The sequence below is a fragment of the Eutrema salsugineum genome, unplaced genomic scaffold (genome assembly GCF_000478725.1).
Source record: "Eutrema salsugineum unplaced genomic scaffold, Eutsalg1_0 scaffold_5, whole genome shotgun sequence".
Classification (NCBI taxonomy): Eukaryota; Viridiplantae; Streptophyta; class Magnoliopsida; order Brassicales; family Brassicaceae; genus Eutrema; species Eutrema salsugineum.
Window position 1 is genome coordinate 12,445,006 of NW_006256612.1, and position 20,586 is coordinate 12,465,591.

General features: G+C 39.5%; 8 protein-coding genes across 8 annotated transcripts; 6 read left to right on the plus strand and 2 right to left on the minus strand.

Moving 5' to 3' along the window:
• The first annotated feature begins 186 nt into the window (after positions 1 to 186).
• On the plus strand, positions 187 to 3,087 carry LOC18993906 (protein NETWORKED 2B). Its single transcript, XM_006417483.1, has 2 exons — positions 187 to 280; positions 431 to 3,087. The coding sequence occupies exons 1-2, from the start codon at positions 187 to 189 to the stop codon at positions 3,085 to 3,087; spliced, it is 2,751 nt and encodes a 916-aa protein (XP_006417546.1).
• A 200-nt stretch (positions 3,088 to 3,287) lies between these two features.
• LOC18993907 (double-stranded RNA-binding protein 1) lies at positions 3,288 to 5,768 on the plus strand. The gene is made up of 3 exons (XM_006417484.2): positions 3,288 to 3,463; positions 4,163 to 4,425; positions 4,798 to 5,768. Exons 1-3 carry the CDS (start codon positions 3,439 to 3,441, stop codon positions 5,638 to 5,640), a joined length of 1,131 nt encoding a protein of 376 aa, XP_006417547.2. The 5' UTR covers positions 3,288 to 3,438; the 3' UTR covers positions 5,641 to 5,768.
• A 492-nt stretch (positions 5,769 to 6,260) lies between these two features.
• LOC18993908 (60S ribosomal protein L21-1) lies at positions 6,261 to 7,467 on the plus strand. Its single transcript, XM_006417485.2, has 2 exons — positions 6,261 to 6,576; positions 7,050 to 7,467. The coding sequence occupies exons 1-2, from the start codon at positions 6,340 to 6,342 to the stop codon at positions 7,305 to 7,307; spliced, it is 495 nt and encodes a 164-aa protein (XP_006417548.1). The 5' UTR covers positions 6,261 to 6,339; the 3' UTR covers positions 7,308 to 7,467.
• A 210-nt stretch (positions 7,468 to 7,677) lies between these two features.
• LOC18993909 (putative pentatricopeptide repeat-containing protein At1g09680) lies at positions 7,678 to 9,628 on the plus strand. The gene has a single exon (XM_006417486.2). The coding sequence runs from the start codon at positions 7,678 to 7,680 to the stop codon at positions 9,502 to 9,504; it is 1,827 nt and encodes a 608-aa protein (XP_006417549.1). The 3' UTR covers positions 9,505 to 9,628.
• A 225-nt stretch (positions 9,629 to 9,853) lies between these two features.
• Positions 9,854 to 12,926, plus strand: LOC18993910 (KH domain-containing protein At1g09660/At1g09670). The gene is made up of 8 exons (XM_006417487.2): positions 9,854 to 10,037; positions 10,150 to 10,287; positions 10,699 to 10,784; positions 10,967 to 11,091; positions 11,212 to 11,349; positions 11,431 to 11,547; positions 12,032 to 12,175; positions 12,267 to 12,926. The coding sequence occupies exons 2-8, from the start codon at positions 10,157 to 10,159 to the stop codon at positions 12,420 to 12,422; spliced, it is 897 nt and encodes a 298-aa protein (XP_006417550.1). The 5' UTR covers positions 9,854 to 10,037; positions 10,150 to 10,156; the 3' UTR covers positions 12,423 to 12,926.
• A 65-nt stretch (positions 12,927 to 12,991) lies between these two features.
• On the minus strand, positions 12,992 to 14,660 carry LOC18993911. Its single transcript, XM_006417488.2, has 2 exons — positions 14,338 to 14,660; positions 12,992 to 13,527 (listed from the first exon to the last, which is right to left on the minus strand). Exons 1-2 carry the CDS (start codon positions 14,414 to 14,416, stop codon positions 13,289 to 13,291), a joined length of 318 nt encoding a protein of 105 aa, XP_006417551.1. The 5' UTR covers positions 14,417 to 14,660; the 3' UTR covers positions 12,992 to 13,288.
• Positions 14,661 to 14,752: 92 nt separating this feature from the next.
• LOC18993912 (probable elongation factor 1-gamma 1) lies at positions 14,753 to 17,409 on the minus strand. The gene is made up of 8 exons (XM_006417489.2): positions 17,269 to 17,409; positions 17,120 to 17,172; positions 16,503 to 16,649; positions 16,353 to 16,413; positions 16,193 to 16,245; positions 15,997 to 16,098; positions 15,410 to 15,899; positions 14,753 to 15,320 (listed from the first exon to the last, which is right to left on the minus strand). The coding sequence occupies exons 2-8, from the start codon at positions 17,126 to 17,128 to the stop codon at positions 14,941 to 14,943; spliced, it is 1,242 nt and encodes a 413-aa protein (XP_006417552.1). The 5' UTR covers positions 17,129 to 17,172; positions 17,269 to 17,409; the 3' UTR covers positions 14,753 to 14,940.
• A 356-nt stretch (positions 17,410 to 17,765) lies between these two features.
• Positions 17,766 to 19,481, plus strand: LOC18993913 (ras-related protein RABA2a). Its single transcript, XM_006417490.2, has 2 exons — positions 17,766 to 18,091; positions 18,787 to 19,481. The coding sequence occupies exons 1-2, from the start codon at positions 17,927 to 17,929 to the stop codon at positions 19,276 to 19,278; spliced, it is 657 nt and encodes a 218-aa protein (XP_006417553.1). The 5' UTR covers positions 17,766 to 17,926; the 3' UTR covers positions 19,279 to 19,481.
• The last annotated feature ends 1,105 nt before the right edge of the window (positions 19,482 to 20,586 follow it).

A 20,586-nucleotide genomic window follows, 5' to 3' on the forward strand; every position in this document is an offset into this window, starting at 1 on the left:
TCTTCCAAATTTAGGTTTCCTAGTTAAAACCCACAAGAAGAAGCTTTAAAGTCGTAATAAGAATCGTTTTTTGAAAAAAAAAAAGGAAACGAGAAGATGCACATCATAAACAAACTCTGATGAGTCGACCATGTTCGAGCCTTCCTCTAATTAGTAATTATATTAGTCATCATTGAAACGAAAACGATGTTGCAGAGAGCAGCAAGCAATGCATATTCATGGTGGTGGGCCAGCCACATACGCACAAAACAATCCAAATGGCTCGAACACAATCTCCAAGGTACGTTCCTTTATGTTTTCACGTCGCACTGCTCTTCTTGGTTTATGTAACGTTTTCACATATCATATTTCAATTTTCAATGCAAAGAAAGTACAGAGAAAACTATAAAAGGGCTAATTGAGTTTTCTTCTCAATTTTTAACTTTCCTAGATATGGAAGAGAAGGTACATTACACACTTAAGATCATAAATGAAGATGGAGACACTTTTGCGAAAAGGGCGGAGATGTATTACCGTAAAAGGCCTGAGATTGTTAATTTCGTGGAGGAAGCGTTCCGATCATACCGTGCTTTAGCAGAACGCTACGATCATTTGTCCACAGAACTTCAAAGTGCCAACCACATGATCGCTACAGCTTTCCCTGAACATGTTCAGTTTCCTCTTGGTGATGATGATGATGTTGATAATGATGACAATCCTGATAAACCACCTAAGCCTCTCCATCACATTCCCAGTGGCACTAACATACCAGATGTCCCTGAGATTCCCAAGAAAGAGTTCAAGAGCCAATCTCTGATGGTGTTGTCGAGAAAGGGACCTGGAGATATGAAAAGCTCGCCGTCTTCTTCTGCATTGGCTACTTCGGGACTGAGTATAGAAGAAGCATTGAAGGAGATTGATAAGATTCACAAGGGGATCTTGGTGCTGCAGACAGAGAAGGAGTTTGTGAGGAGTTCTTATGAGCAGTCTTACAAAAGGTATTGGAATTCGGAGAATGAGGTTACAGAAATGCAGAAGAGGGTCTGTAGTTTACAAGATGAGTTTGGGGTTGGTGGGGAGATCGAAGATGGTGAAGCTAGGACACTGGTGGCGAACACAGCTCTAAGCTCCTGTAAAGAAACGATTGCTAAGCTCGAGGAGACTCAGAAGCGGTTTGCTGAAGATGCAGAAATTGAGAAGGAGAGGATTGATACTGCAACAGAGAGGTTTGAAGCACTGAGGAACAAGTTTGAGATCAAGGTTGAAGAAGAAACCGAGAAAGCTTTTGTTGGTCAAGAATCCAGATATGCATCTGCAAAAGAATCTGGAGAGGTGAATAAGAATGAGAATCCGAGTAATGCTGAGTTTGCAGAGAAGATAGATGAGCTTGTAGAGAAAGTGGTTTCTCTGGAAACAACAGCTTCATCTCACACAGCATTGGTTAAGACATTAAGATCAGAGACTGATGAGTTACATGAACATATCCGTGGTGTAGAGGAAGACAAGGCATGTCTTGTTTCCGATTCTACAGATATGAAGAAACGGATTACTGCGCTTGAAGATGAACTGATTAAAGTTAGAAACTTGTTCCAAAGAGTGGAAGAACAGAACAAGAGTCTTCACAAGCATTTAAGTGAAGCTAATAGCACAGCTGAAGACTTGTCTGGAAAGTTACAGGAGGTGGAAATGGATGAAGATGTCGACGGAGACAGACTTAACCCGGAAAGTGCCCAAGAGGATGATCCTCCTGAGGATTTAGATTCAATCTCAAAAGAGACAGAGATAAAGAGTGCAGAGGAAATCAAAGAGGCCATTGTAATTAAACATAGTAGAGATCAAGAGCTAGTGCAATCGGAGACAAAAGACTCATGTGGTGGTTTATCAGAAACAGAAAGCACTTGTTTTGGCACAGAAGCTGAAGACGAGGAGGGGAGAAACTGGAGGCAGTTGTTACCTGCAGATGGCATGGAGGATAGAGAGAAGGTTTTATTGGATGAATACACATCAGTACTAAGGGACTACAGAGAAGTGAAGAGAAAGTTGAGTGAAGTTGAGAAGAAGAACCGTGATGGCTTCTTTGAGCTGGCATTGCAGTTGAGAGAGCTCAAGAATGCTGTTTCTTGCGAAGACATGGACTTTCATCTGTTACGCCAGAGACCTGAAATCGCCGGCAAAGATTCTCCAAATCAAGTAGAAAGAAACCAGCCTGAAAGTGTGAGTATTTCTCCTAGCTCTAACTCTTCAATTTCCATGGCACCGCATCAGCAAGGAGGAGACTTGAAGAGAACATCTGAACGAACAAAAGAAGACGAGGGCAAGGTGAAATTTGCAGACATTGATGACACCCTAAGAAAGAAAATTCCAACTGTGGAAGAGAAAGTGCGAGGAGATATTGATGCGGTGTTGGAGGAGAACATCGAATTCTGGTTAAGATTTAGTACATCCGTTCACCAAATACAGAAGTACCAAACAGCAGTTCAGGACCTGAAAGCAGAGCTATCGAAACTGAGAACTGAACATGATAATGCAGGAAGCAGTAGTAATGCATCAGAGGCAAAGCCTATATACAGACACCTTAGAGAGATTCGGACAGAGCTGCAGTTATGGCTAGAGAACAGTGCAGTCCTGAGAGACGAGCTCGAGGGAAGGTATGCAACGCTTTGCAATATCAAAGCTGAAGTTTCAAAGGTCACGTCTCAATCGGGTGGTACTAAAGTAAGCGATACAGAGATAAGCGGTTACCAGGCTGCAAAGTTCCACGGCGAGATACTCAACATGAAACAGGAGAACAAAAGGGTCTTCAACGAGCTTCAAGCAGGCCTTGATCGTGCAAGAGCACTGAGAACTGAAGTGGAGAGAGTTGTGGGCAAACTAGAAGAAGATCTTGGGATGTTGAATGCGGCAGATACAAGATCTCTGAGCAAGAGCAACTCATCATCATCGCCTGGAAAGCCTAGGATTCCACTACGGTCGTTCTTGTTTGGTGTCAAGTTAAAGAAGTATAAACATCAGAGGCAACCCTCGTCGATCTTCGCTTGTGTCAGTCCATCTCCAGCTCTGCAGAAACAGTGTAGCTACATTGTCCCACCTGTAAAGCTCCCTAATTAAATTCAACACAAAAGTGATCTCCTTTAAAGATCCTAAAGATTCAAAAACTCACTCTTTGTTGAGACTTGGAAGATTGTAAGTGTATAGATTTATATTATTACGTAATTAGTAACCAATATACTGGGAGGAGGGTCTACTTTTTTTTTTTTTTGGTTGTTTGTTCAAACTATTTATTTAATTTTAATTAATAAAAAAAGAGAAAAAAGAGAGTCGAGGGAGGAGGGTTTTTGTTGAAGCGCTCAATCGTCTCTCTCGGCTTTCTAGCAGCGTTACGCGGTGCCGACAATTTTCTTTCTCGCTCTTCTCTTCGCAGTGCCCTACTCAATATTTAGTTACATTCTGCTCGAGAATATGGCCGCGAAGGAAGTTTCCTCTGGTGAATTACCCCCTTCTTCTTCTTCTTCTTCTTCTTCTTCTTCATGTCTGCATTTATCCTTGTTTCCGTTGATGGGTTTTTCTTTCTGGGTTTTAATTTTAAACCAGATCATTCTCTTTCTGCATCTTGCTCGATTCCTTTCTGGAAATTGGATTGTAGTTTTGATTGGTTAGAGTATCTTCCTTTGTGGGTTTAAGCATATAGATCTCTCTGCCTAAAGCTTTCAGGTTTCGTAATTTCCTTCCTTTCCATAAGGGTCGGAAAATTTGGTTTTGTTTTCAGCTCTCGAGGAATTAGAAAAGACTAGTATCTTGGTTCTTCTTCAGGCTGTGATTGGCCATATATGTGTATGCTCTGTGAAATTTTACCCTTTTGAAATGATGATATGGAAGCTAGGTTTGCGATTTTTACCATTTTTGTTGTCTCTCCCCTTGTGGATAAGTATAGTTTTCAGCTTTACTTGCCTTTACATTTGCAGTTGAGTACTCCTTCATTGCTTTTGGATAAGTATAGACTTTCAGCTTTGTGCTTGCCTTTACATTTGCAATTGAGGACTCGTTCACTGCTTTTCGCTGTTTCATTTTGAGTTTCATTTCTGTTTCTGTTTTGTCTGATAGGGTTTAGTTTGAGTGACTGGTACTTCGTCTTTACTAGCCAGACTATGATCTTTCGCCTCAATTTTAAGTTTTTCCTGCTCAGGTGTTTCAAATTGCTTTGTGTTCAAGAGCCGGTTGCAAGAATATGCTCAGAAATACAAGCTACCAACGCCTGTATATGAGACTGTCAAAGAAGGCCCCTCACACAGATCTTTATTTCAGTCGACAGTAATAGTCAATGGTGTCAGATATGATTCGTTGCCTGGATTCTTCAATCGTAAGGCTGCAGAGCAGTCAGCTGCGGAGGTTGCTCTCCAAGAATTAGCGAAATCCAGTGAGCAAAGCCAATGTGTTTCACTACCTGTTGTAAGCACCTCATCTTTCTTATGTTGTGGTTCTGATTGTTACAGTAAATTGGAGCTTTGCCAGCTCAGAAATAGACCTCACAGTTAGTTTGAGAGTTAAAGGTTTAACGGGAAGCTATGAGAATTCGTTAGGGGGCATTCTGTATTTGTCGAGGTTCTTGGTTTAGGCAATGATCTAGACTCAAGTGTTTAAAGATTCCACTCAGTAATCAAGTCTCTTATGTGGTGTAGTTCTTTGGTGAATTGAGTAAAGATGGAGTTTACCTGTTTATATCTCCTCAGATTGATTTTCATAGCCAACATCTAGATGTGCAGATTCTTAAGCTCTTATTGTATATTATGGCTAACTTTGAATGGGTTATTATTAATGCAGCACGAAATGGGGTTATGCAAGAACCTTCTTCAAGAGTACGCTCAGAAGATGAACTACGCGATTCCATTGTATCAGTGCCAAAAGTGCGAAACTCCTGGGAGAGGTATAAATTTCACATGTACTGTTGAGATCGGAGGCATTAAGTACACAGGAGCTACGACAAAAACTAAAAGAGATGCTGAGATAAGCGCTGGGAGAACGGCTCTTATAGCAATCCAGTTAGAATCTGAAAATAACCTCTTCAGCTGCAATACTCAGCTTACAGTACTTCCTTGTGAGAAGAAGACATTAGGGGCAGGGAGCCCAGTGAAAGAAACCATCAAGAGTCCAAAAGCCAGGAGGGCTCAGTTCAAGAGGAAGGCTCCGAAAGGAAAGCGCAGAGTAGCTAAGGATCCTGAAGAAATGATCCTCCCTGCTCAACCTATGGAGCATTGTCAAAACAATCAGCCAGAGAAAGAAATGAACATCCCTGCTCAACCTATGGAGCATTGTCCTCAAAACAATCAGCCAGAGAAAGAAATGATCCTCCCTGCTCAACCTACGGAGCATTGGACTCAAAACAATCAGCCAGAGAAAGAAATGATCATCCCTGCTCAACCTACGGAGCATTGGACTCAAAACAATCAGCCAGAGAAAGGAATGATCATCCCTGCTCAACCTACGGAGCATTGTCAAAACAATAAGCCAGAGAAAGAAATGATCCTCCCTCAACCTACGGAGCATTGTCAAAACAATCAGCCAGAGAATATTGAGACAGCGCTAAATCTGGAACCTTCTTCCTGCATAAACGGGTTTAAGGAGGCAGCATTTGCGAGTGTGGAGACGGAAGCAAGTCAAGCATAACCCTTACATTTTTTATATTCATGTTTAACCTTATGTTATATTAGTATGTCTCTTTGCATTGCACCCACTTAAAATGATTTTTGTTGAACTTCAAATAAGAAGAAAAATTTCTATGTTACATAATTTTTTTTTGGGTCTACGATAATATATAACTTCTTAATTTATATTTGAAAGAGATTCTCTCTTTTCTATCAACTTTGATTAAATTTAATTAGAAAATAATTTCTTAAAACAAAAACAATGAAATTTTGAAATCATATATGTTAAGTTAAAACTAGACCAAGAACAGACCAATGTATTAAGAAACATGAGGTTTTTGGCCATGAACAGAAGGTTCATCTTCCAACCACTATGATTAGGACAATGCCATAAACTGGCGAGAGGAAAAGTAAAAAAAAAATATATATATCAGAATTCGTAGTTGGGTGCAATTTGAATTTTATGTAAGTTTGGACTTTGGAACTCAACAGTTTAACTATCTAGCGGTTTTTATTTATCAATAAGAAAATTTTGGTGTTCAATAAGAAAATTTTGGTGTTCAGTTGATCAAATGGGTAATATGTGGAAAAAAAGCCCAGATTTCTAACCCAAAAGGCCCGTTTAGGAAACCCTAGTTTAACATATAAATACACATTGTCTTTCTCATTTCGTTCCTTCCGCGATCTAGGGTTTTAGCCGTATCCACCAAAGAGGGAAATCATGCCGGCAGGTCATGGAGTTCGGGCGAGAACGAGGGATCTGTTCGCGAGACCGTTCAGGAAGAAGGGTTACATCCCACTCTCCACATACCTGAGGACCTTCAAGGTCGGTGATTACGTCGATGTTAAGGTGAATGGTGCGATCCACAAGGGTATGCCTCACAAGTTCTACCATGGCCGTACTGGTCGTATCTGGAACGTTACCAAGCGCGCCGTCGGTGTCGAAGTCAACAAACAGGTCTTTTACAACTCATTGATAACTTTTCAATTATAAGATTGGAGATTGTTAATCTGTGATTTTATGATGAAATGTGCGGTTAGTGTACATATGAGCTCAGATTTTGAGTTTGATCTCATAGCTTTTAATTTCTTGTAGGCCTTTAGCTATTTTGTTGAATTTTTAATCCTCTACTATTCAGTGTCATGGTTCTTGATTCGGTTTCAGATTCCAAAATTGAAAATTCTTAGGCTTCGTTTTGTTTCCATGGATCGAATACATGAAATGCTATCTATTTGGCTTCGTGATTTTACCAATGCTGTGATTTGGTTCCATGGCTATCGTAATGCTGTAGCTAGGCTTAAAGTCTATGGATTATATGCTGTAATTTTTGAATATCCTATTGACAACCATAGAAACGTTTATGCAAGTGCCTATCTTGGTGGTTATCATAATGACTGACTTATTATATATGTTTTGTGGCGGTGTCTCAGATTGGAAACAGGATCATAAGGAAGAGGATCCATGTGCGTGTGGAGCATGTGCAGCAGTCGAGGTGCGCAGAGGAGTTCAAGCTGAGGAAGAAGAAGAATGATGAGCTCAAGGCTGCAGCCAAAGCCAAGGGTGAGACGATAAGCACCAAGAGACAGCCTAAAGGTCCCAAACCAGGATTCATGGTCGAAGGTATGACCTTGGAGACCGTCACTCCCATCCCTTACGACGTCGTCAACGATCTCAAAGGAGGCTATTAGTTCGTCTTTTTCCGAATGTTTTGCTCAAAGACTATTTTGGCAGTTTTGTATTTTGAGTGTTCGTTCATGTGTCTTAGTTACAATTACAATGTCTCTAGGATGCAATCCAGACACATAATGAAACAGAGCTTTGTCTCTTTTATAACTATCATTTTCTCTATCTCTTTCTTTTTGTTTACGTATCAAAGTATAATTAACATTCCTTTGAGTAAAATTTCCTTCAATATTAGACGATAGTGTTGATGTAAAAGCCTTCGTGTTCCACGATCCATTTCACATAATTATAATAAAAATCATAATGTCCATTAATTGTCAGTGTTTTTATTTTCATTCAAAAGTCTTTCAGAAAAAAGTCTCGCCGGAGACAGAGATGTTCAGAATCGAAATTCTAAGAAGCACACTCTCTCGATCCCGCCCTCAAGTTCTTTCTCGCTCATCATCTCTCTTATCTACATGGTACTCTCCAGAATCAATCTCTCATCGACAAGCAGACGATGATGACCCAGTTCTCGTCAGACTCTCAGTTGCCATCAGAGATTCTTACAAGGATCCGCCATTGGAGTTGTCTTCTTTTACTGCTTGCCCCTCTATCAAGAAGGTCCTGCCATCTCTCAGCGTTCGTCATGTTGTCGATCTCATCAACCGTAACCCTCTCTCCCTCTCACACCGTTCTATCTTCGCTTTCTTCAAATTCATCTCATCTCAGCCCGGATTTCGTTTTACCGTTGAGTCCTACTTCGTCATGGCTCGTTTTCTAGCTGTACACGAAATGTTCGCTGAAGCAGAGTCACTTATCGGGCTCGTCGTCTCTCGTAGAGGGAAAAACTCGGCTTCTTCTGTTTTCAGTGCTTTGGTAGAGTTGAGAGGAACTGCTATGTGTGATTTCCTGGTTGATGCTTTGATGATCACGTACACGGATCTAGGATTCATACCCGATGCAATTCAATGTTTCAGGCTATCTCGGAAGCACAAATTTGCTGTTCCGATTCGTGGCTGTGGCAATTTGCTTGATCGGATGATGAAGCTGAATCCAACTGGGACTGTTTGGGGATTCTATATGGAGATTTTGGATGCTGGGTATCCCTCGAATGTGTACGTTTTCAATATTTTGATGAACAAATTTTGTAAAGAAGGCAAGATATGTGTTGCCCAGAAAGTGTTCGACGAAATTACTAAGAGGAGTTTGCGGCCTACAGTGGTTAGTTTCAATACTCTGATAAATGGGTACTGTAAATCCGGAAACTTAGATGAAGGGTTTAGGCTCAAACATCGTATGGAGAAAAGCAGAACACGCCCCGATGTCTTCACATATAGTGCCTTGATTAATGCATTGTGTAAGGAGAACAAAATGGAGGGAGCACATGGCCTATTTGATGAGATGTGTGAGAAAGGGTTGTCCCCAAATGATGTTATTTTCACTACTTTGATTCATGGTCATAGTAGGAATGGACAGATTGAGTTGATGAAAGAAAGTTATCAGAAGATGTTAAGTAGGGGTCTTGTGCCTGATATTGTTCTATATAATACTCTAGTTAATGGGTTTTGCAAGAACGGGGATTTGGTGGCTGCAAGGAACATTGTTGATGGAATGATCCACAGAGGTCTCAGGCCTGACAAAGTTACATACACAACTCTTATAGATGGATTTTGTAGAGTAGGAGATGTAGAAACAGCTCTGGAGATAAGGAAGAAAATGGATCAGGATGGGCTAGAACTCGATAGGGTGTCTTTCTCAGCTCTTATCTGTGGAATGTGCAAAGAAGGAAGAGTCATTGATGCTGAAAGAGCTTTAAGGGAGATGCTGCGAGCTGGTATGAAGCCAGATGATGTCATCTATACAATGATGATGGATGCTTTCTGTAAGAAAGGTGATGTCCAAACCGGTTTTAAATTGCTCAAGGAAATGCAGAGCGATGGGCATGTTCCTAGTGTTGTGACTTATAATGTTCTGCTGAACGGTTTATGCAAACTTGGACAGATGAAGAATGCTGACATGTTGCTAGATGCCATGCTTAATATAGGGGTTGTTCCGGACGATATCACGTACAATATCCTATTGGAAGGTCACCATAGGCATGCAAATGCATCAAAGCTTTATAACCAGAAACCTGAAATAGGGATTGTAGCTGACTTGGCCTCTTACAAATCACTAGTCAATGAGCTTTATAGAGCTTCAAAAGTTCACCGAAACAGATAACATCCGACTTTTCGTTCCTGGATATGTGGCCTAAACGTTTCTATTAATCACTAGAGGTCGTTTTCTTCATCGTAGGATACTACATACATGTAATGTATGCATATCTTCTTCTTTTTTGTGTATATGTTGCTATTTTCTGTTTCTTATGAATTATGATTGGTGGTTGAGAAATATTTGTTAGATTCGTCTAGCCAATCACCTACTGATGTTCAGTTTTCAAATATAAAGCGCGAAAATGGCCCATTAGTGAAAACAAACCCATTAAATAATAGCCAAAGGCCCAAGTTTGCAAAACGCAAGAACCAATCTCCATAGAAAAATAACAGACAAAAAAAATGCGGTGAGACTCTCTCTCTCTCATCGTGCGTAGGGCTTTTGACTCCCCCTACTTGCCTACTTCTTCTTCTTCATCTTCTGTAGTTGCTGTGGCCACTCTACACAGTCCACACCTACTTCTGACGGAGAAGAGAGAGTTTTGGTAACCTTGAGATCGGCGCCAGATCCTCCGCCGTATATTCTCTTCGGTATCTCCGGTCAGTCTCTGCTCTCACTCTTTTGCCTTTCTCTCTGTTATTTGTACACTTCATTGTGTATCTACTTGTGCGGTGCTGACCAATCTCAATGTCTTTTCTAATGGATATACAGAGTGAAAATGATGGAATCCGGCGCTGGTTTTGCGGCGATGGAAGAGAGGATCTCTCCGGGAAGTTTCTTCCAGTTTCCTCTTTCCGGATTCCGTGCTTCTCCCAATCGATCTCCTTGTCCTCCGACTGAGCGTGAGAGGTTTCAAACTTCTTTCTTCTTTTGGAGCTTTTTTGTTGATGTGAATCTGTGTGAGCTTTTTGGGATCAAATTAGATTGATTGTTGCGGATCGATTATCTTGTGGACGTGCCTGTGATTAATGGATTTTCTTCTTTTTGATTGGATGAGTGCTGAAAATGATTCCGTAAAGTTTGTATTACTTCATGACCAACTTCTCAATTTCACAGTCGTTTCCGCGGCAATGTTGATGGTTATTTGGCACTTATTTTTGGCTTCTGAAGTGTTTTAACAAGAAGGCTGATCTTCAATGTTTTGGAAATGAAGCTGCGAATGTACCTTTTTTTTATGATTAGCTTACGAAGTGTGCTGTGAATTCCAGTGTTAACCATTTCATAGTCAGTTGCGTTCAATTTTTTTTTTACCTTATTCAGGTACTTGGCTGAATTGTTGCAAGAGAGACAAAAGTTGGGTCCCTTTTTGCAAGTTATGCCACATTGTTGCAGACTGCTAAATCAAGGTGGGCTGTCTTCTCAAGCTTTTTGCTTTTGATATAACTACAGATAGTGTGTAAGAGAGGAGGAAATATTCTAGCTTGATCACTGCAAGATGCCCCTAATGTTCAAGTGTTGCAGTTTCTTTTGTAACATTTGCTTTATTGCTTACATTGCTTTATTGCTTACATTGGTCGTGTCCCTGCAGAAATCAGAAGGGTCTCCAGTTTCTCTGATCTCGAGAGATATGAGCTTGGCAGTCCATTCAGATCGCTTGGCCACCCGGCAAATGGAAAGCTTGATTTAGACGGATGGTCAATGATGCAAGCAGAGGTAAACCACTGCTGATAGTTTAAGTGAGATGTCAGGTTCATGTTGAATTATGATGGTGTTTCTAAGAATTCTAGAATCAAAAGTGTTTTTTCTCGATATTGATTTGCTTGCTCTTTTCAGGAAAATTGTCATCTCCAGAGAGCTTCTCCTTTTCGTGCTCCTGCTTCAGTGGGCTGGGTTGGGATACCTGGACTCCCTACCCCACCCATTGTGAAAAAAGTGATTAGACTTGATGTGCCTGTGGATAAATTTCCAAGCGTAAGTTTTAAATGATTTAGCCGAATATACCGTAGTATTATAATTGGGTTGCTCTCGAGTTAAAGCCATTGAATCTTGCAGTATAATTTTGTTGGGCGGATTCTCGGGCCACGGGGAAACTCCCTAAAAAGAGTTGAGCTGGCAACACACTGTAGGGTGTTTATTAGAGGGCGAGGATCCGTGAAGGACACTGTCAAGGTATGGTTTCTTTATAATTGATTCTGGGAAGCATTCCATTTGATCATTGTTTTAACTGCAAGTGTAGAGGACTTCTTACAGTTCAAAACTTGACTTCATCTCATATGTTTTTACTTACCACCAGTTCTATAGCCATGTGTTGGATATGCATAATTTGCTTACGCTCTTTGGCAGCATTTATGTTTTTCCATCGTGCATAACCTTGTTTATTCTTAGCATTGGCTGTTCTTATTGAATTGGTGATACAGTTTCTCTTGCATTATCAGCTACTATTTCTCTTCACATTAGCTATTGAAATTTCGAAACCTGTCCAAGAAATGAAGTGTCCGAGTCTTTTGCATTTGCAACTTTTGGTCAATAATATCATTAGAATTGAATAGGGAAACTTCTGATCCCTAATGTGGTTCTATCGAGATGTTTTCTCCTCATAGCTAATTCTTGTGTTGTCAAGGCTCATCCACCTTGTGGTTTTACTTCTCCTCAGGAGGAAAAACTAAAAGGTAAGCCAGGATACGAGCATCTCTGCGAGCCACTACATGTACTGATCGAAGCCGAGCTTCCAGAGGACATAATAAACTCTCGTTTGGAGCATGCGGTGCATTTCCTGGAATCGCTCCTAAAGCCAATGGTACACTCTTTTCACAAAAATCCAAACATCTCTATCTCCGTGTGGTACTCCAAACGTTTTTGTTCACATGATCTGGTTCTTCTCTCTACAGGACGAATCAATGGACCACTACAAGAGGGAACAGCTTAAGGAGTTAGCGGCTCTGAATGGTACACTGAGGGAAGAGAGTCCGAGTCCGAGCTTGAGCCCTTGTCTGAGTCCGAGTATGTCCCCTTTCAACAGCAAGCGTGCTAAGACTGGACAATAAAGATTTTTGCATGAGATATGATCAAAGTTCTTCTCTGCTTCGGACAGAGAGACCATAGCATGGTCGTGTGGACAGGGCAAAAGGCTCTCAATGCATTGCCTATCTATCTGCGAGTGCGAGGTGATAATGTTCTAACGTTTGAGACTCCTCAAATTAATTTATTTCGTCATTAAGTTAATTCTTTATTTTTGAAATTTTTGTTGGTTAGCAGAGATGACCATTAACCAGTGGGTAATAAACTAATAATGGTATTTATGATTTGTAATCTCATTCTGAATCCTGTAACTTTTATTTAAGTTTGAAACCCAACATTAGTTACATTTCGAGTCTTTGGAATTGGACGAATAAGTCCCTTTATTCGAGTCTTAGGAGTCATGTTCAATTTTGCTTCTCAGTCAATAATGTTTCTTTCTTGATCCCAAGTCTTATACATTTTATTACATCAGTTTATATGTAATCTTCTTGTAAACTATTTACCTAAATTTATATTTTTATTTCTCGGAATACTTTTTTTTCAATATTTATATTTTGACTACCAAGTTTCTCTCAGGTATCAACAGGAATCACTGTAAAGGAAAAATATTGAAATATTACGAAAGCAAATCACAATAAAGAAAAATAAATTGTACAAAATTTGGACCTAAGAAAGCTAAACATTAACGAGTTTTGGTAGTTTATTTTCAGCCATGAAACAATCGTCTAGAGAATATCGATGATGATATGGTGACGAGGGTATAGTATATATTCCATCTACATAAGGTAAAACGCCTGTCGATAACAAAAGAGGGAGGAACATAGTTATCTTTACATGAACAGACGAGCGAACACAAACATACCTCCGGCCTTTGTTAACAGGTTTGCATTTTTTAATCTCGAAGGCCTAACTCAACCTCCAGTTCATCATCTTCCTCAAACAGCTTCAACAGTCGGGCATACTGCTCGTCTCTTTTCTTCTTCTGCCATAGCTTGAATAGGAAGAAGGAGAACATCGCTACAGCCACAAATCCGACCAGTATGAGGATTACTTTAGTGCCTGTTCTGCTGGAAGAAGTGTGAGACTCTGCCTTAACTCCTGTATTTATATTCTTGGAATCACCGGACAGACCTGGATATATCAAAACAGAAGACTTAGCATGCATTGTTGTTGATACACTCTTTAGTCGGCTAAAGCTACACAATCTATCTTCAAATAGATAGCATGTGGCTTATATGAGCAACAACTCCACCACACTGAAAACAGAGAAGAAGATCAATTGCACCAAGAATCTGCCTACTTTTAAAGAACATGGTGACCACTTGGAGAACCAGCTTATGTAAAACCTCAAATGTCTAGAACTATATAGAGAACGAGATAGGTTCAGTCACTTTACCATAAACTGGTATTGCATGTCTCGTTACTTAAAATGCAGCATCACCCATGAAACTGGTGATGAATTAAACAAATACCATGATGGTAATTACAATAAAAAGTAAACCCATCTCAGAAAAGCAATCGATTTGGACAGAAAACTTTTCAAATCAGGACATGATATCACATTTTGAACAAAGGTGAACAGAGTGGAATTAACGACCCATTGTACACATCAAAACCATATCCAAACTAGCAGAACCACACAAAATCCATGAACCGAACAAAGTTACTGGTTCTTAGTTGCTCAAGGATCTACTAACAGAGAAATACAGTCTCGTTAACTACATGTTTAAATCCTGATCGCAAAAGACCAAGACGTGACCTAGATACTAAACACACGAAATCTAGAAAGAGCCGAGTTGAGCTGAATTTGAGATAAATGTCGCGAATTCAAAACCTAAAATCCCAAACGGAAATTAAAAATCTGATGATTCATACCAAACTGATAGATAAAAATTGGAAAATCAAGGCCTTTGAAAAAGAAATCAGATAGATCTGACGAACCTAAGACGAAGTGCAGACCAATCGAAGCGAAGAATAGCAGACGCCGCCATGAAAGACCACTCGCCGAGGTCTCTGTCATCTGAATCTCAATCTAGTTCTGTATCACTCCCTCTGCGTCTCTATCTCTCTGTCGATGAGAGTTAGCTTGTACGCAAGGACGGATCGATGCTTGTACGCAAGGACGGATCGATAGCAAAGAACAAATTCTTCTGGTAGATCGATCAACTCTCCCTTTTTGATGTTGAAAAAGGGAAGAGAACAATTAGACCCCAAACTTTCTTTTGAGATATAAATTTTTTACGACTTGTAGTAAAAAACAATTCATTTGGTTTGAGACCTAGCAAAATAAATATGTAACTGACACATCATCATCATATTTTCACTGTTGCATATTCTTTATAAAGAGATACTAGAATTAGCAAAACACATGTAATCATTTAAAAACAAAACGATTTAAATAGTGACAGACAACAAACGAAAATGGAACAGACTTCCACTCTCTTACCGAAGTTTTATGAGAATGTCATACAACCTTGTTCGAACAGTTGCAAAACGAAATACTTTTTAAGGGGCACATATTAAAACAAAACTGTGTTCTTTTTTTCACTTGAAGCACTTGGCGTCCAAGAGAGCTTCACCTTCAAATGGCTCTGCGTCTTCGATCATCTGGCTGACGCGCTCCTTCTGGGCTTCATCTGAGATATCAACCTTAGTCCACTCGTAAAGCTCCATGTCATACACTTCATCCATTATGAACTTTGGGATCTCTGGTCCACGGAACAGCCATAGACCCTTCACCTTGAACGGACCCTCCGACCCGCAGATAAGCATCTTTCCAAAGGCGTATTTACGTGCCAGGTCCATGCGCTGTAGGAACCCACCCACCTTGTTCAGCGTCACGAAGGACACCATGTTCTCGTCGTTGTACTTGTAGTCGCAGAACCACAGTGAGTACCCTTCTGGGTCATACATGTCCCAGAATCCTGCATTTGAGGACACGATGATATAAAGTATGGAGATGAGAAAGAGATAAAAACTGTATTTATAGTGATGAGATATCCACCACACACACCTTTAATAGCAACCTCACGGAAGTTAGATTTGGTGTTTGAGTAAAGCCTCTTCCACTCATCGAGAACCATTGGGCTTGGTGGTAGCAAGTCAAGAGGGTTCTTTGCTTTGGGCTTTGGTGCCTCTTCCTCTTCAGCAGGCTTAGGCGCCTCTGCTGCAGGGGCTTCCTTCTTCTTGGGCTGTTCCTTGGGCTTTGCAGGCTGGGCAGCTTTCTTGGAAGCAACAGGAGGGACTGCTTCAGTCTGTTTGACATCACCCACCACTTTCTTGAAGTTTGGTTGGTTAATCACGGTCCAGAAGTATCTCTCAACATGAGGGAATGCAGAGGTAAAGCTCTTGGTCATGATATTGGAAAATGCCAAGTTCAAGTTGCAGACGGTGATAATATCAGCAAGGGTGATAGAATGTCCAACAAGGTAAGTGTTGGAAGTGAGATGTGTATTCAATGCATCAAGTGCTCTTTTCAATGCAGAGATGGCAGCTTCCTCATCCTTCATTCACAAAATAATCAGAGTTGAGAAAACACTGTGTACTAATGATATGGTGAGAGACTGAATGACTCAACCGATCAAAGTCACAAAAGCTCACCTGAGCATTGTATGGCATATATCCCAATCTTGGGCCCAACCACTTCCAAAAGTTTCCATAAATCTCCAATGAGGAGAAATCACTCCATTGCTCAATATGTGCCTGCAAAGTAACGTGTAGATGAACATCGAGAAAACTAACCAATATGTCAACACACAAATAACAGGTGCAAAAGGATCAGAGAAGAGTAACTTACATATTCGATCAGGGAAGATCCGTTCAAGGAGTTGTCGCCGTTCAACCGGCTAACTGCAGTGGGACATCAAAACATCCATTATACCCAAATGGCAACGAGCAAGTAAACCAGACATGGAGACACAATTGAAGGAGAGAAGAAAAAAAAAAGAATTCATTACCATAACGAGCAATGGCGTTGCTCTCAAAAATGGGACCCTCCGGAGTCTCAAGTACCGGAACCTAGCAAGATTCACAAAGTTTGGTTAGCTAAAATAGACTCGAATAAATAAAAACCAAAGCCATAGCAGAAAGTAAGCTATTTCCTAAACCTTTCCAATAGGGTTCATCTTGAGGAACTCTGGGGTTTTGTTTGTGACACCCATCTCAAAGTCAGGCACATCGATCTTCACGCCAGCGTACTCTGCGGCAATGAGTGCCTTGTCAGCACTTTTGTTTCCCTTGTACGTGTGCAAGACCTGCACTCGTTATATTCCAACGACGGAAAATCTGATTAGCGAAACTCATCACAACTGTTGAGATCTTTCAGCACCAAAATTTCTATGAGATTTAAACCAAACTACAGAATATATCCAGGAGCAGAAAAATCATTCTTGAGCTTCTTTTTGAAGATAAGTACGTCTCTATAAAACTTAACTCAAAGTAAACAGCAGCTAGATGTCCAAACAAACATAATCTCAATCAAATCGATATATAAAGAATGCTGCTAGAACCTCGATCAGTAAATGAAAACATAATTATTTTCCTTCTGGAATCACAGGCAGATGATATAAAAACGAGAATTGCTAAATCTATGTTCGTTACTACAATTAATTCTTGCTTCTTCACGATCATATAAGCATCATTCGTATAACACAGGATGCGATCATAAGAAGTAATACGGGCGACGGAATGTAACAAAAATAAAATAAAAATACAGAGTACTCACCAAAGCCATTGCTCAGACGGAAAGTATACGAACTTCGGCGTCTGATTTTGGATCTGGTTTCAATGAAAACATCAAGCAGTGAGCTCGCAATTGATACGATCATAGCGATGGATAGAGGATAGTTGGAGAAAGCGATAGATGGATCTTACCAGAAATTGTTCTGGAAATCTTCCGGGAGAGCAAATCGAGATAAAAAGAAGCTGAGGCGGAGATCAAGCTATAAGAGACAGTGTTGTGACAAATGAGAATTAGGGTTTTAAATATGTATGTAGATTCGGAGAGTATTCCACTGGTTTGACTCGGTTCTTTTTGGTTTAAATACCGGTTTTGTTTATTTTTTGTTTGACTCGTGCATTTTTTTTTCTTTGTACATTGTATAACTGTTACCTTCGTATAAAATACCTTTTTTGGAAATTTGTTAACAAAATTGTCTTGTTTACGTTCTGCAATCGTTTTTTCCCGTCTACAAAAATTAGTCATTCAGATACAAAAATTGTAGACGTACTAAATCAACGTTTTGATAAAAATTTTGGAATAGGCTTTTGGAAAAAGTGTATGAAGCCCAAATTAATATAAGTCATCGTCCGACATACATATAAAGGGCAGTTTCGTCGGCAGAAAACTGGAAAAGGGGAGTGAATAATAAAGACAGGGGTATTTTAGTCCACAAAGCATTTCGTTTTTCTCGGAAAAACAAATAATTATTTCTTTTATTCTTCTTCTTCTTCTTCTTCTTCTTCTTCTTCTATTCTTCACTTTTTCAATTTTCAAAATCCTAATATCGCTCTCATCGACAAAGGGTTAACAATGGCGAGAAGACCGGATGAAGAATATGACTACTTGTTTAAAGTGGTTTTGATCGGAGACTCTGGTGTCGGCAAGTCAAATCTCCTCTCTAGATTCACTCGCAATGAGTTCTGCTTGGAATCCAAATCCACCATCGGTGTCGAATTCGCTACTCGTACTCTCCAAGTATGCACACATATCTATTTAGTGTTATCGACTTATTGCTCGACCCACGATTAGTTATAATTTTCTATTATTAAGCATCTGGACTTCTCGGTTTGTATGTGTTGCTCGATCCCGCTTTGTCTTTGTTTGTATTCCCGTAGATGTGTGTTTGAGGTTTTTCGGAAACTCGGAAGCAACCATTGTGTATAGAAACCTTTTGGCCTTTGGTTTGGAATTGACGTTTACTTGTGTGGTGCTTGTTTTCTTCATTTGGTCAGTTTTGTTTTTCTTTGAAATTTCTTAATTTAGGCCTTTTGTTATGATAATGATCACTAGTTTCTTGTGCTCTGGTACGATTCGTTTTCATTTAAGAAAGTGGACGGTGCATATCTTTAACGTGAACTGGTTTGGTAACTGGTCTTGGCTAGTTTAGCGTGAGGCTGCTTCAGATCTAGAACCTTGTACAAGTCAGATCTAAGAATCTTTTCATGGTTAAGACTCACTTTACGATCAGATAGACCATAGAAATGTAAATTTTATTGCTTTAAGTATGAAAGTCCGGGTTTTTTTGTTTGTAGTCTCGAGTTTGCTAATCATATCAAATAGATTATGTTGCAAACTCCAATTAAAGATCCACCGTATATCAGTATAGAATATGCATTAGTTGCTTAATTTCTGAATTAGCCCTTTGACAAAACCATGCTCTTTGTTCCAAGGTGGAAGGAAGGACTGTGAAAGCTCAGATATGGGACACGGCAGGGCAAGAACGATACAGAGCCATAACCAGCGCCTATTACAGAGGTGCACTTGGAGCTCTCTTGGTCTACGACGTCACCAAACCAACAACGTTTGAGAACGTAAGCCGGTGGCTGAAAGAACTCAGAGACCATGCAGATTCCAACATCGTGATCATGTTGATTGGAAACAAGACAGATCTGAAGCATCTCAGAGCAGTTGCCACAGAGGATGCTCAGAGCTATGCAGAGAAAGAAGGCTTATCTTTCATCGAGACATCGGCCCTTGAGGCATTAAACGTAGAGAAGGCTTTTCAGACGATTCTCTCAGAGATTTATCGGATCATCAGTAAGAAATCTATATCTTCAGACCAGGCTACTGCAAATGCCAACAACATCAAGGAAGGGCAAACCATTGATGTCGCTACCTCTTCTGAATCAAACAATAAGAAGCCTTGTTGCTCTTCTTCCTGAAAGGCTTTGTTTGTGTCACATTTCGAAGGCCAATATCTATGACTTTTCTTTCAAGGCTTGCGTGGTGTTGTAGTAGCTAAAAGAAAAAAAATGCAAGTCGCATTCCTTTTTTCTTTTTTGTTTTGTTTATAATGACTCAGAAATCACTCTATATTAATTATGGAATTTGAAAGCGTTTATACAAAACTTACAAATTGTGAAAATGACTTTATCTTTCTGGCAATGATTTGTAGACTTGTTATGGTGTTGAGTTGCTACTTGCTACTTGCAATATATAAGAAAATATGAAGAGTACAAAAAGAAAGAAAGAAACAGATAAACCAGCTTCGAGTAAAATTTGAACTTTGAGAAGAAGAAAAAAAAGTTTTTTTTTTTTCCGTCTAATGTTATATATTTTTTTTATATTAAGCGGAAATCTCTTTTTTATTCTATTGGTTTTGGTTTTAAAATGATTTAGATACTAATAAATAAAGTAAATCAATAAACTCTAATAATATACATTTATCAATACATTTTTCCATGAAGAAGGAAGTTATAAACAAAAATGGAGAATTAGTTTATGACTTTCCTTTTTCACTACTTCATGGACAAAAAGAAGAAGGATATATACCAATTCTTGATTCAAAAGACAATGGATTAGCTAGTTCTTTTCGAGCAAGATTTATTTAAAATGGTATTTTTCCAAGTTTTTCCACTCGTGCCATTAGTATATATAGGAACAACTCTTATGAAATTTTGGTCATCAACAAACGATTCTGCATTCCTGCTCTGCGCTTATATATCGTTTTATCATCGACGATAAACAATCCAAAAACAATGGGAGTCATAGGCGCAATCATCATTGTTGCAGTTCTAATAATCCTGGTGATTATTTCATATTTTCTCGGAAGGAGGTACTTGCCAGGAGATGATCATACTTCGAAGAATGATCAAGTGAAAGAAGACGGCAAGAGCAAGAAAGATACCGAGAAGAAACAGGAAGAAGATATCGAAGAAGGAACATAATGATCACATTCTCTATAATCAAATCGAGAATTCTACTACACCTTTTGGTCCTACTCCTAGATATTATACCAATTTGAAGTTTTTAAACCTAACTTATCTTTTGTTTTTTCATGCAATTTGAAGCTTGTGTGTGTTTTTTTCCTATCCAGTTACAGTACCATTATACTATATTTCCTACCAATAAAACCAAAATAATTATTAGTAATTATCAATTCTATCGAACGATCCACCATATATGATCTATGAGCGTCCAGTCACCATTCACTCTATTTTGTTAACCATATATGCAAACATAATACAGTC

Excerpts from the sequence above, each read along its gene's own strand:
- LOC18993906 (XM_006417483.1), top strand. The coding sequence starts at position 187 with ATGTTGCAGAGAGCAGCAAGCAATGCATATTCATGGTGGTGGGCCAGC. Across the intron at positions 281-430 it reads GCTCGAACACAATCTCCAAG|ATATGGAAGAGAAGGTACAT; the intron begins GTACGTTCCTTT and ends TAACTTTCCTAG.
- LOC18993907 (XM_006417484.2), top strand. The coding sequence starts at position 3,439 with ATGGCCGCGAAGGAAGTTTCCTCTG. Across the intron at positions 3,464-4,162 it reads CGCGAAGGAAGTTTCCTCTG|GTGTTTCAAATTGCTTTGTG; the intron begins GTGAATTACCCC and ends TTTCCTGCTCAG. Across the intron at positions 4,426-4,797 it reads AATGTGTTTCACTACCTGTT|CACGAAATGGGGTTATGCAA; the intron begins GTAAGCACCTCA and ends TTATTAATGCAG.
- LOC18993908 (XM_006417485.2), top strand. The coding sequence starts at position 6,340 with ATGCCGGCAGGTCATGGAGTTCGGGCGAGAACGAGGGATCTGTTCGCG. Across the intron at positions 6,577-7,049 it reads GTGTCGAAGTCAACAAACAG|ATTGGAAACAGGATCATAAG; the intron begins GTCTTTTACAAC and ends GCGGTGTCTCAG.
- LOC18993909 (XM_006417486.2), top strand. The coding sequence starts at position 7,678 with ATGTTCAGAATCGAAATTCTAAGAAGCACACTCTCTCGATCCCGCCCT.
- LOC18993910 (XM_006417487.2), top strand. The coding sequence starts at position 10,157 with ATGATGGAATCCGGCGCTGGTTTTGCGGCGATGGAAGAGAGGATCTCT. Across the intron at positions 11,092-11,211 it reads GGTCAATGATGCAAGCAGAG|GAAAATTGTCATCTCCAGAG; the intron begins GTAAACCACTGC and ends TGCTCTTTTCAG. Across the intron at positions 11,548-12,031 it reads CCGTGAAGGACACTGTCAAG|GAGGAAAAACTAAAAGGTAA; the intron begins GTATGGTTTCTT and ends ACTTCTCCTCAG.
- LOC18993911 (XM_006417488.2), bottom strand. The coding sequence starts at position 14,416 with ATGACAGAGACCTCGGCGAGTGGTCTTTCATGGCGGCGTCTGCTATTC. Across the intron at positions 13,528-14,337 it reads TGGTCTGCACTTCGTCTTAG|GTCTGTCCGGTGATTCCAAG; the intron begins GTTCGTCAGATC and ends TGATATATCCAG.
- LOC18993912 (XM_006417489.2), bottom strand. Across the intron at positions 16,099-16,192 it reads GATCTTCCCTGATCGAATAT|GCACATATTGAGCAATGGAG; the intron begins GTAAGTTACTCT and ends GTTACTTTGCAG. Across the intron at positions 15,321-15,409 it reads CCGTGAGGTTGCTATTAAAG|GATTCTGGGACATGTATGAC; the intron begins GTGTGTGTGGTG and ends CCTCAAATGCAG.
- LOC18993913 (XM_006417490.2), top strand. The coding sequence starts at position 17,927 with ATGGCGAGAAGACCGGATGAAGAATATGACTACTTGTTTAAAGTGGTT. Across the intron at positions 18,092-18,786 it reads TCGCTACTCGTACTCTCCAA|GTGGAAGGAAGGACTGTGAA; the intron begins GTATGCACACAT and ends CTTTGTTCCAAG.